At 50.7% G+C, this 12,569-nt stretch overlaps 1 protein-coding gene across 3 annotated transcripts in view; it reads right to left on the reverse strand.

Moving 5' to 3' along the window:
* Positions 1–3,428: 3,428 nt before the first annotated feature.
* COG2 (component of oligomeric golgi complex 2) overlaps positions 3,429–12,569 on the reverse strand; it is a 40,702-nt gene continuing 31,561 nt past the window's right edge. For 2 of the 3 annotated variants that reach the window (XM_061182740.1, XM_061182724.1), the window contains 7 exons: positions 12,028–12,179; positions 10,213–10,410; positions 9,282–9,354; positions 8,839–8,981; positions 7,133–7,272; positions 5,714–5,897; positions 3,429–4,157 (listed from right to left, as the gene is read on the reverse strand). In XM_061182740.1, the coding sequence (XP_061038723.1) occupies positions 4,056–4,157; positions 5,714–5,897; positions 7,133–7,272; positions 8,839–8,981; positions 9,282–9,354; positions 10,213–10,410; positions 12,028–12,179 (992 nt within the window). In that variant the 3' untranslated portion in view covers positions 3,429–4,055. The remainder of the gene's footprint in view (positions 4,158–5,713; positions 5,898–7,132; positions 7,273–8,838; positions 8,982–9,281; positions 9,355–10,212; positions 10,411–12,027; positions 12,180–12,569) is intronic. The other variant, XM_061182731.1, reaches the window with a different exon arrangement.

Genomic DNA, 12,569 nt, shown 5'->3' on the forward strand with positions numbered 1-12,569 from the left:
CTTGCAACAATAAGCAAAAATGAAAAACTCTTTCACTCAGCAGCAGCAGGACAAATGTGTGCAAGGTAGCTGACAGGCTGTACCGACAAAAGGGCCTTTTAGGCCTTGGAGCCGTGTTCGGATGGGGCTTTCATGGAAGGCACAGGCTGCCCTCAGCCTCATCTGGACAAGTTCCAGGTGATGGTGACCAGCTGCGCACACCCCGCTGGGAAGCACTGGGCGGGGGACAGCCGGCGCCCGTCCTCCCGGACGCCCCGCGGGATTGCTGCCCACGCTGTGCCTGGGATCCCAAGATGGAGCGAGAAATCTTCACCCACGAACGTGGGCAGACGCCTTGCAGTCTGCTGAGTGCCTGCCTGCCCCCCCACTTTCTAGATCTCAGGCAGAGCCTGAGAGGGAGGTGGGCCCTCGCAGGCCGGCCCATGCTGCTCGCCCCGAACTGTGAAATGCACGCAGAGCACCTTCGGTCCCTCCCTTCCATGAACACTGAAAGGACTAAGCCGTACTGAAGCGTGGCCACTATCCATAAGGGCCAAGGAGCCGGGGAGGGAGCTGGGGGCTCGAGGGCTGGGAGTGGGCAGCGTCTTTGCTCTGCTTGTAGGAGCTGCCCCGCCCACCCCAGACTGGGCCCCTGCAGCTGCTCCAAGGGCCCGGCTCTTCCAGATGGAACTGTGGCAACGGGGTGGGCGTCTGCCCCTCGGACCACTGCGGCCGGCAGGGGACAGCAGCTCAGTTTCTCTCCCCACACGCCCAAGCCCCCCCTCTGTAGTCAAAACACCTCTCCCTAGTTTTGATGTCAGGGGAGACCGCTGTCCTTCCCAGCCGTCTAGTCTGCTGCGCCGGGCACATGAGAGGTGTTCCAGAGATGGGCGGCTGAGCAGGAAGCCCAGCTCCAACACTTACGAACTGCTGTGTGCCCCAGATCCAGTTACTTTGCCTCTCTGGGCCTCCCTGCCTTTATTTGTAAAATGGGAAACGCTTGAATGAATAACTGAGTAACAACCACCAATACATCAATGGCCCTCAGTCCACACAAAGGTCACGACCTCCCTGTCTGGAAGTCCTGCTCCACAAAAGTATGGCAGGAAGGGGGGTGCCTATCTGTGGGCAGCTGTGGCAGGCTAAAAAATGGCACCCAAAGACACCCAGGTCCCAATCCCTAGAACCTCTGAATGTGACCTTAGAAGGCAAAGGGGGCTTTGCAGATGTGATTAAAGGTCTTTAGGTGAGAAGGTGATCCTGGATTATCTGGGTGGGCCCTGGGTGCAGTCACAGGCCTCCTTGTAAGAGGGAGGCACAGCGAGACTGGAGGAGGAGAAAGGAGATGTGACACGGGGCCACAGGGCAAGGAGTGAGGACAGCCCCGAGAAGCTGCACAGGAAGGGCAGGGTCCTCCCCTAGCGTGCGGGGGAGCACTGCCCTGGGAGCCTAGGAGAAAGGCAGGCCCGCAGGCCCCGCCCAGACCTACTGAGTCGGAATCTGCATCTTTGCAGGAGGCCCGGGGATCACCTAGAATTTAGGAAGCACTGCTTTAAGCGATGCTCAAAACCTCCCCTCCAAGCACATGCTTCTAGACGGGAACGTGGCCACCACCAGTCAGGACCCACCACTTGGAGTAAGGGTCTCGAGGGGACAGATGCATCTGCAAATCAGAACCACAAATCATCTGCAAATCAGACGCATCTGCAAATCAGAACCACAACCATCACGTTTTTCAGGCGAAAAACGGTTTTTATTTTCAAAATAGGTGCTGACTACTGGATTCAGAGCTGCCTTTCAAAACAATCCCCCCAGCACATGCCTTCCTGCATCTGACAAATATCTGTGAGGGCGCTGGGTGCCCAGCTTTGGGCTGAAGTCGCCTGGATAGACCTGGGGCAGCGCCACCATGGCAGCCAGAGGAAGGGGATGTCTGTGCCCTGGCCTTATCTCCAAAAGCAACTGGCAGTGCACGAACGGACCTGCTGCTCTCTGCTCCGGAGCTCTTTTACAAATGCGAAGTCGGCTCAGGATGCTACAAGGATACTCAGTACCGACGTCCTGTGGATCACTTAAACAAAAATATTAACGGATTAACAGTAGGGGTTTGTTTCTCTTACACATTTCTGCAGCCAACCGTGCGTCTTCCTGGGGTTGCGAGTGCTTATCCAGTGACAAGGTCATCATCTGACAACTACAGGTCCCTTCAATCTGACATTCCAGCTGGGCACGAGCCCCGGCCCGAGGACGGCCAGGGGACATGCCTCATGGCCCCCGAGGGATGTCATCAGATCCCAAACCCGTTACCGACTCAACTCCTTAATTTCTGTTTCCTCGTCTGCAAACTGGGAACAACAGTGCTGGAGTTGGAGGGGCTGATAAACTGTATCCCTGTCCGCCACGTTCTGAAACAACCGATAAAGGCAAAGCAGCCGGGGAGATGGGGACAGCGCCGGAGTCCATCGCTGACTGAGACTGGGCCACGTGGCTGCCGAGGTAGGCCGTGTCAGGCGTGCACGAGGCTGGCGAGGCCCCGAGGGAGCCCGCGTGATGCGGAAGAGGCAGTGATGCAGCGTGTGCAGTGCACCCCGTCACGCCGAGCTGCAGGCTCGCCTCCTGGCACGAGGCCCTTCCTCAGCACCCAGGTGTGCGTGCAGCTCCGAGACGGCACAGCGGGGCCGGCTCTCCCCACTCCGCACCCACCTCTCCTCCCCGTCCCGGCCCCTGCTGCCCGTGGGCCCGGCCCCGCACAAGGGAGCACCAGCCTAGGCGGGTGAGCCGGCGCCCCCGGCCGAGCAGGCTCAGCCCCTTCGCATCAGTCCCTCCCGTGGTCTCACTCTCCGTTCTGTCCCTCTGACCAGCTTCCTAACGTCACGCAGAGTTAGGAGGCCCATCCGTCCAAGGGCAGGGCCTTCCCTGCCAGGACCGGAGCACCTGCTCTCCACAGGGGGCGGAGGATGCCAGAGCGCCGCCCAGCTGTGCCCGCTGCCCCCCCCCGGGGGCTCCCCTCCCCTCGCCCCCCCACTTCTCCGGCTCCGCCGCCTCATTCCTGCTGAGGCCTCCCGGGTCTGCTCCCTTACTCCCGGTCACCCTTCTCTCTCCCTAGAGCTAACCTTGGACCAGACTGAGACACGAGGAAACGCCAAGGCGGAGCAGGAGGCGTACCTGCTCTCGTGTCGTCGTCGGGCTGAAGGGGCACAGGCCACGGCCCAGCACAAACGCTTGCACGCGCGTGTGAACCCGTGAGCCGACGAACCAGCCACGTGCTGTCAGCACCTCCTTCCAGCACTCCCGACTCTTCCCCCGCCCCGACACGCAGGAGGAGGTTGCCGGGAAGGTGCACCGGGTCACCCTCCCCCGGCCCGGAACTGCCGCGCGCCTGCAGGGAGGCTCTGGGCGGACGGGACCCTGCAGGTGCCAGAAGAGGGGGCGTGTCGTCACAGGCATGACTGAGGAGCATCTGCCTTGTGCGGAATTCACACATTAGAGGCACACAGGCTTTGGCAGACTCTTCTTTTATTTAGGAGACCAATCCCCCCGCTGGTTCTCGCTCCTGACAGAGGCCTGGGTGACGTGCACTGTTCCTGAACGCCTAACGGGGGAATGGGAGCCACCAGGACCGCGCCTTCTACAAAGTCAGCAAGTGGGCAGTTACTTTCATCGTGGAGAAGGGCATTTGCACACAGTATGGTCACCCCTCTGCAGCCGGCCACTTCTAACTGCAGGATCAGGGAGACGACTTTTTATATTCATATATATATTTCCTTCAATCATATCTTAGAAATCAGCTCTGCCACGCTAAGATTTACGATAAAAATAAAATAATTTGCTCTGTAAACTATAGTAGAAAGTTTCAAATGTCTTAGTTAAAAACTATCTTCCATACAACGGAAAAAGGCTTTTGTATTCTTTTTGGGTGAAAGGAAACCCAAACAGGCTGCGGGGGGAGGCTGCCCTGGCGCGTTGCTGGGACCCGTGCGAGCGCTTCTTGGCTGCAGGCCGTGAGAGAACAGAGCCGCTTTCTTCCCTGCAGGCGCGAGGCCCAACTTCTTCTCCCCTGGGCTCTTCCAAGATGCTTAAGGCTGCTCCGCCGTTGCCTGGTCCGTAGCAGCAGCAACAAGCTCTGTAAGAGCTGGAAAGCTTCTTATGTCCTTTGTCCGCAGGCCTATCTTTTCGATCTGCAAAGGCCACGGGGATGAATCAAGTTACTGCGAGGTGAGCTGAACGTGGAGAGACTCTTACAAAGAAGAAGACAAAACATCCACCCTCACCTCACCCTCCGCGGAACCAGAAAAAGGCAGTTCCCTAATGACTGGTAGGGTATTCCTTCCTTTCAAATAAATGAAGTAAAAAAAAATTTCCTTATCGTAGAATTTATTTCGGGGGGTCCTTCTAAGAAGCCAGTGTTAAGTTATGTCAGTTCATTGAATCAGACTCTCACCAGGACAAGAGCCTCTTCTGTGAACTGGAAGAGGAAACTCACACTAAGAGAAACAATAAAGTACTTTTTCAAGTGGAGCATTTTCAAAAAACCACCGGCCTGAGACCTTCATTTCTTAGTGTGCCATCCACAACCTTTTCTCAGAAGCTGATGAAGTCAAACAGCTTTGCACAGCAGCTGCTGTGGATTATTTCAGTGACAGAGACGCAGCACGCAGCGTCCTTCCCACCTTAACCCAACAGCCGTCACGAACTACACCGCACACGCGTGCACAAGCGGACCTGGAAAAACCCAGACCGAGTGTTGAGTCTCTGGTGGCGTGCTGTGGCTCGTCTGGGGGCTGGGGTCGAGGACTGCCTTTCCCTTCCCTCCCCGGCCCACAACTCTTTTGCTTGTTTGCTCTTCATGTGTCTATAACCAACTTTCCTGCCTGTCAAAAGACTTCTAAGTTTCTCTTGAGAAATAAGGAAACAAGGCAATGGACTTCTGCCAGAATGCATCTCTAAATTCACCCGAAAGGGGAAAAATTTAGATTTTCAGTGATGACCCTGAACTGTATGAAAGAGTGACTAGAAAACAAGGCATCTTCTGATGGGAATGTTATGATCTCACTTCTTTTTCTCTCGCAAAAAGGTCTTCCTTGAGGATCTACTGCTACAGACAACCTAAGCAGTTGACAAAGCCAGTTTCTGAACACCCCAAAGCTCTGACAGTCTGTGAGGACGGAAGGCCCTGAGTGGAATCCACACCTGCCCCTACGTGATGGTACCTACGTGAATGTCCACCCACACGCCGTGACTCCAAAATCTGTGTTTTATAGAAAACCTACAAAACGCAGGCAGGGAAGCAAAGAAGCTGTGCTATTTTTCAAGCACCGCACTGAGAAATCAACGGCCTGATGCTTCTCTAGTTATTCTAAAGCCAAACTAACAAATATCTCAAAAGACCCTTATCTGGCACCCATGACGTATCAGGCACGTTCCAGGCAGTGGACCAAAAGGACACCATCTCTGCCCAAGGGCTCACCCCCAGCGGCTTCGCGAACATGAATGCCAGCGAGCCAAGAGGATGTCAATTCCCTGGACCTCAAAAAGTCTGTCTTTTCTTTCTCATATTCCCTAGGGGCACGTCCTCTTCCTTCAAGTGTCTGGGGCCCTGGCCCTCTTTTCTAGCACCGGGAATGGACTCCCGGTCCCTCCCAGCATCTCTGGGCTCAGGTGCACCACCAGCTGGCTGCCGGGCCCTCGGAATATGGAGTCAGGCCCCCTGGAAGGACGGCGGCGCTCGAGTCACCTGCTCTCCTAAATATGCGACGTCCAAGGCCAACTGCAGCCTGATCTTGTCATCGTCACTCATGCCGCCGCCACTGGGCCCAGCGGGGGTGGTGGGAGTGGTCCTCCTGGCTTGTTTCAGCCTCTTCAGGCTCTCCTCCATCTTCCTCACGGAGTTCAGGACGTCCGACACGGTCTCATAGTACCTTGGGCACGAGACACACAGACTGGTGAAAGAGACACGATGCCAAACACGCCCACGAGCTTTGTGGACCAAAACAGGGATTTTTAAGATGAAAATTCAATTCCAGTAAAAAAAAAAAAAAACAAAAAACCAGCCACGGAAAATACTGTTTCTCAAGACTGAAAGAAAAACAGGGTCTTGACTGTCTAGCACTGCATCCTCTCGGAACATGAGAACTACGTACGTGAATTGTGTCTAAAATTTCAGCCCTGAACACTATGCGAGAATCACAGGCCAAGCTGTCTTTCCTGTGTCGGGGTGAGCAGCTGCGGCTCGTTCCCCAAATGCAAGGGACAAACCCATTTGTCGTCAGTTCTAGGAAAAGCTCATCTTTTAAAACGTATTTCAGAGCTCTTAAATAAAACTAATTGCCTTTAACTAGTTTCAATATAATTTCCAAATTATAAATGAGTTATATTTCAAAATTTTGTTTACAAGCTGGTTACTTGGCATTTGGAATACATTTCCCCACAGAAACAGTATGATAACTCATTGTTATGTTCTAAGTTAACTCACAAATGCTGCTTAACTCATAAGTAGTCGAAAGAAACAAAATAGTACTGCAAAATTAATAATTAAACAAAATCCAACAATAAAATCAAATAATATACTTTCTGACATAACTCAGTGCTGGATTTGGGGAAAAGTAGGGGGAATCGGAAATGAAGAGACGTTCGACCACAGTGATACTGAAGACCTCCCCTATTCTCGTTAGTTTTAGGATTTTGACACCCATCCTTCAACAGTTGTCATTACACCGCGCAATGAGCCTTTCCGCTTCCTTGATTACACTGGTCTCCCCAGCCAAGTCTGCTGATTATGTGGCATGACTGGAGACATCATGGACTGACAGAGCTGAAGAGAAAGGACCTGAAAGGAGAAAGCGTGCCTGGACTCGCAGAACATTCCTGCATGAAGCGACGTTAAGGACAGTCCAAGGCAGTGTGCCCGGGGGACTGTGGAATGTGCCTGGGCCCCGAAAGGTGTGTGAGCTGGGCGAGGCCAGGCAGAGCCTTGGGTGGGGTGGAGCGAGCACAGCCGGGAAGGGACTGAGTGCCCGCACCCTGCCTTGTTCAGCGATGAGGCCACTGGATGTTCTTACTACCTTACGTACAAGCAGCCTGTGATGGTCCCAGTGATCTCTGGCTTAGGGCTTTTCTAAGAAAGTCCAGAATAGTCCGCTTTTAAGCTACTTACTTATGCGTGCTCTCGGAGAGAGCGCCTCCCAACCACCGCTGAATTATGGCTCGTTTGAGCTTATCCTTGTGCCCGCTCTGAAGCTGGTACAGCGGCTTCAGAGCACTGTCCACGTAGGAGGAGGCGGTCGTCGGCACCTCCTGGAATAATGTCGGTAGGGGTTAGAGATGAACAGAAAAAACAAAAGGAAGGAAGAGAGTAAGTTACCCAAACCTCACGTTCAAAAGGGCATTACGCAGGTACCAGTCTGGAGACACATACAAGCGTTGTCCACAGAAAGACCCCTGGAGACCAAGAGGGAGCCGGGGAGGACGATGCCCGGAGCCGACTGGACTCAGGTGCCCTAAACCTGGTGCCCACACGGATCACCTGGCCACCTCGTTAATCCCGGGTCTGATTCGGTGTGTGTGCTGCAGGGAGGGGAACGGGCCAAGTTTTGAGATGGCACATTTCTAACAAGTTCCCACCAGTGACCATCCGCTGCTGGTCAACAGACCACCATTTGAGAGGTCAGGATCTAGGGTGTCTGACTTTTCTCAGTTTTGGTTTCTTCATCCGTGAGTAAGGACACGGGCACTCACTCTGTAGGACTAACGAGGGTATAAAGTCTTCAGCACGGTGTCTGACCCACGATGCAAGCGCTCGGTAAGTGTAACACCCCGTTGAAGAGAAAGGGAAAAGTTGCTAGATTCCTAAAGGAAAAGTAGTGAATTTGGCAAAATAAAATAGGTCTCTCCCACTTCAGACCAGAAAATCGGGAGATAAGGTACTCTCGCTAGAAGTGGGAATTCTGCTGCGTGTCCCAGATTTTAGAAGGAAAAGGAGAACAGCCCCAGCGGAGGTGAGCTGGGTCTCAGCTCAGCACTCAGCCCAGCCGCTCGCTGCACCCAGAACACGGGCCGGGTGGGAAGAGTAACCCCGACAGCAGACCAGGCCGCAGGCTCAGCGCACAACAAAGACGTGGCCCGCCCGCACCAGGCGTGTCTGTAGGAACTCCGGGATATTCCAAAGGAGCACAATGCTGCAGGAGATTCTCACAGCTCCTGAGAATAATTTCAGTTGTAAATGGCCTAAAATCCAACTATCCAACTGGGAGAAAAGAAAATCTAGAGGGAAAATAAGTGAGAACTAGCAAGAATGAAATGAGCATAAATAAATGCATGAAAATGAGAGTTCAAGAGGGAAAACTAAAACACTGGTAAAAACAAATCCCCCAATCCCCATTCTACAAAGTGAGGACACAGAACTCGACTTTGAACACCAGTGTGAGCTTAATTTTTCACCTTATAAATGCCTTTAATATTTTTTAATGCAGCTTTTTTTATACCTTACCCAGTAAAAGAAAGGAGAAAACAGGTACTTCCAATGACAATATAAAAGAAATGAGGTAAATTCAGATCTTTTCAAATATAAGATATGAAGACCAAAAGAAGGGTAGGACTTAAAAATATTTTATTAAAATGCTTTCTTTGACAATACGGTTTTTCCTTAAGGCCGGAAGTCCGTGCTGTGCAAGTCCAACTACCTAAGCTGTGTCTGTGCCACATCTACCGAGGAGCCCCCTTCTCACAAATAGGGTTTCTCTCCATGAGACGGATTCTCCCCCCGAGAGCCTATTTCTGTCCCTCGCTTAACCACTCCCTCCCTCTCTGGCCTTCCTGATATATACTTCCCACCTCGAAATCCTTTTCAGTGAGGGCACTGACCTTATTGGTTCTTCGGTACAGCCTGGGAACCTCCAGGGCACTTTTCAGGTGACTGAAGCAAGACTCACTCAAGTCCTGGGTGATTCTGTCACTCAAGGCAGGCACACAGGCAGACAGAGACAGCCGGGAGTCCTCCAGGGCTGCTGCAGAGACAGAAGCATGTGTTTAATCACGCTATCCAGGCCCAGGGATGAATTCTACTTTAAATACCGTCAACATATTTAGAGAGCGTACTACAACAAACCAAATCAAATCAAATTATTAGAATTAAACAAAATACCTCATTCAAGGAAGTTATAAACACAGAACAGAATACAGAAACAACCAAGGACTTACAACTAGAGAAGAAAATGGTTAGTTAAAATTTATCCTACAGTCTCTAAAATTCTATTGTAAATTATTTCTTATTCAAAGATTTGCTGAATCTAAAGATTCATTTTTACCTGAGATAGAAGAAAAATTCTTAAAGCCAATCACTTCAAGTTTTGGCCTGATTGTTTCCAAGAGTTCTGGAAGCTGAAATAAATATGCACTTTATATATTCAGTTACTTTTTATAAATCAAAGGAAGAGTCAATTCTTTATGCATCTACAAACTCTAGACTATTATTAATGAATGATAAAACTAAACTCAGAACTTCCAGTGATTTTCATCAGAAGAAAACAAAATTCCTAATTAATGCCTTCACTATGAAAGAATCCAACAACACGGAAAACAGCATTTTCACGGCTATTAACAGACTCAGAAAATATGCAAAATCATTTTCTATTCTGTAGCTCTCCCTAGTACCAAAAAAACTCATGATAAAGACCACGTTTTTGCTCCAAACATACAATATTTGTCCAAGCACCACAGAATATTTAAACTTGAGAAAAGCAGAATTACATATCACAGCACTTAAATACATGCATCCCACAAAGTTCTGTCAACAGTAAAAGCAAGAACATGGAATCTATTTGGAGAAAACAGGAAGGAATGTTAATAGGTCAGCACTTTCAAAGTATAGCTGAAGATTACATATTACCCTGAAATACTGGGTAAGTGAATTAGAAATAATTAAAATCCAACCCACTAAAGGTCATGCCTGCACAGAGTAAGCCGAGCTAATGCAAACAACAGTGGTGCCTGGCGTGCTGCAAGCCTGTGGCGTCGCTGCTGGAAGGGAAGCCGAGGCCGCGGGCCAGCACGTCCTAGGCGGGACTGCTAAGCAAGGAGGAGCGAGCACGCCGGGTAGGGGAGCGGGAACACCACCCAGAAGGGAGGCGAACGGATGTCCTCTCAGGGCGCCCTGGGCCCACAATTCTACGCCCCATGAGGCCAGACGCTGCACACACTGAAGCCGGTACTTAGAATCCCTCTGGGACACAGGCTCACCTGATCCTGAAGCCTGTCCAGGTCTGCGACCACGTAAACAAGCTGAGTGCTGGAAACGGGGACGACGGGCTTCGTTTCGGAAGGGCCGCTTCCTTGGTCTTCGCAATTTCCTTGGGTGACCGAAGGATCTTTGCCGCCAGTTACCAAAGGCTTTTTAATATCCTTGGCACTTTCATTAGAGATGGGCCTGAGTAAAAGCTGAAAAAAAGGATTTCAACGATTAAACGTGTTTCCACCAGCAAGATACATGAGCATTTATACAGGTCAATGACTCACCATAAAATGCCAGCTGTCCACAAAGGATTCAGTGAAAGTTTACTCATGAAAAAACACCACAACCCTCTCTCCAGGCAGGTGTGGAAAATAGAGAAACAGGACAACTGCAACCCCATGTGCATTTCCCCTCCTTGACTTAAGTAACAGGCAGAAATAAAACAACAGGCCCCTAAACTAAAGGAAAATTAAGATCTGGAACATCATAGATTTTAAAAAATTAATTAACTGCTTAAGGTAAATAATTTACTATATTTACTTAATAAATTTATTATCATCTTAAGGGTAAAAAAATCAAAGTCTAAACCTCAATTATGCTTCAAATAACACAAATGACAGAAGTGTTCTTTGCAGGATGGATTGCTACAAGGGGAAGAAACCTACGAGACGTGCACTGGGATCAAGAAGAGAATGGAATATTCTGGATGTGAGAAGAATTACTGGCTAGCACCGTGCTTGGGCGTGACGTAGCAGGCCCAGGCCTAACAGAATTGTACCAACCCGACCGTGTCCCAGGAACTGCACGGTCTTCGTGAACAGTTTCACGGAGCAGGGTGGTCTCCTGAGACCCCTCTGAGCAGAGAGAGGCAAAGGCGGAGGAGGAAAGGAACTTCCGTGGAGCGCCGCTGTCTGCCAGGTCCCTTGGTTATCAGTTGGCTGGTCAAATCTCTCTCTACTCCTCACGACAAGCACAGACAGAAGCTGTTTTCCTACTTTACAGATGAAGAATCTGAGACTCAATTTCCCTAAGACCACGAAATGAGATAAAGAGTGGCAGAGCCAAGGTGTGACGCTGTCTTGAAAGCCTGCGCTCTTTCCACTGAGACACTCTGCTCCAGCTGGCAGAGTGCTTTCCTTTCCATGGATGAGGCCTTCCTCATGTCGCCTTCCCTGAGCTTCCGCTCACATCTCTTTTATACTCATCACCTTGCCGTGGCGGGGGTACGTCTGTCACCGAGCTGTCTGTGCAGCAGGCCTCTCTGAGACGCGGGCGCAGGGCCTGGCGGGGCCGGGGGCTCAGCAGCGGACCACACGAGTACTCCCGTGGCTTTATGCACAATATCTAATAAGCCATCAGAGGCGTGCGGACACTTAATGCATCCAACTACTACTTCTGAAATGGAGGGAAGGTTAATTAATTTTACTACCTTTTAATCTCAACCACTTGGAGTTTTTACACTTCCAAATACTAAATACGAAAATACGCATTTTTAAAATCATTTTCATTAAAATGAGCATTTCTGTTTTAGTCGGGAGGCAAAGATTCTTGTTTTCAGAAGGGAAAGATGAGGTGGTCGGTGTGGCGGTTTTCAAAAAGACAAAGCACTGACCACATGACAGCAGACACCCCTCAAGGCCACACGCGCAAGAGTGAAAAGGAGACCCAGAAGCGGAACTGGATAGAAACTGAGACGCTGGCCTATAGTCCCCGAATCAGCCTCTCATGACAACACGGCCCCTAGAACTCCCAGCATGTTTAGCTTCACCCGTCTCTAATTCGTTTCGGCCCTGAGTAGGGATGAGCCACCCGCCAGCCCTCACCTCCTTGACAAACACGGAGTACCGCGCCAGAGTCTGCAGCGTGAGTCTCCAGAGACGGTGCGCCAGCGATGGCAGGAACATCTGGTCAGACCAACACCTCTGCAGGCTGCTCCACGTCCTGTGAGAAGCCAAGAGGCAGTACGAACTTCCAGCTAGACAAAAAACAGACGGTTAAGGAATCTCAGCGGAAGGGCTAACGGCTAAAATCTTCAACGTACAACCCAAGAGTGAAGCCAGTGGCCTTCTCAAGAACCCTACGTGGTCAGCAAAGCTTTAGGGAGGTGTTTCTAATTTTACATGACTCCCCCTCCCAGGCATTTGATAAACATTAAACATAAACGGCATTCAGAAATCATCAGTTAGCAGGCACTTTATACCAAATCAACAAACACGAGCTGGAGTGGCAGTCACCGGCAAGGGTTTCATCTTTGGTTCTGAATTTGTCCTGTCTTCTCCTCCCCTCCTGAATATGCTACTTCAATACAGGATGTCGATTACATATGGCCATTTTTGGTAAAAACAGCTGGAAACTAACTTTGAGG

This window comes from Eubalaena glacialis, chromosome 1, assembly GCF_028564815.1.
Source record: "Eubalaena glacialis isolate mEubGla1 chromosome 1, mEubGla1.1.hap2.+ XY, whole genome shotgun sequence".
Classification (NCBI taxonomy): domain Eukaryota; kingdom Metazoa; phylum Chordata; class Mammalia; order Artiodactyla; family Balaenidae; genus Eubalaena; species Eubalaena glacialis.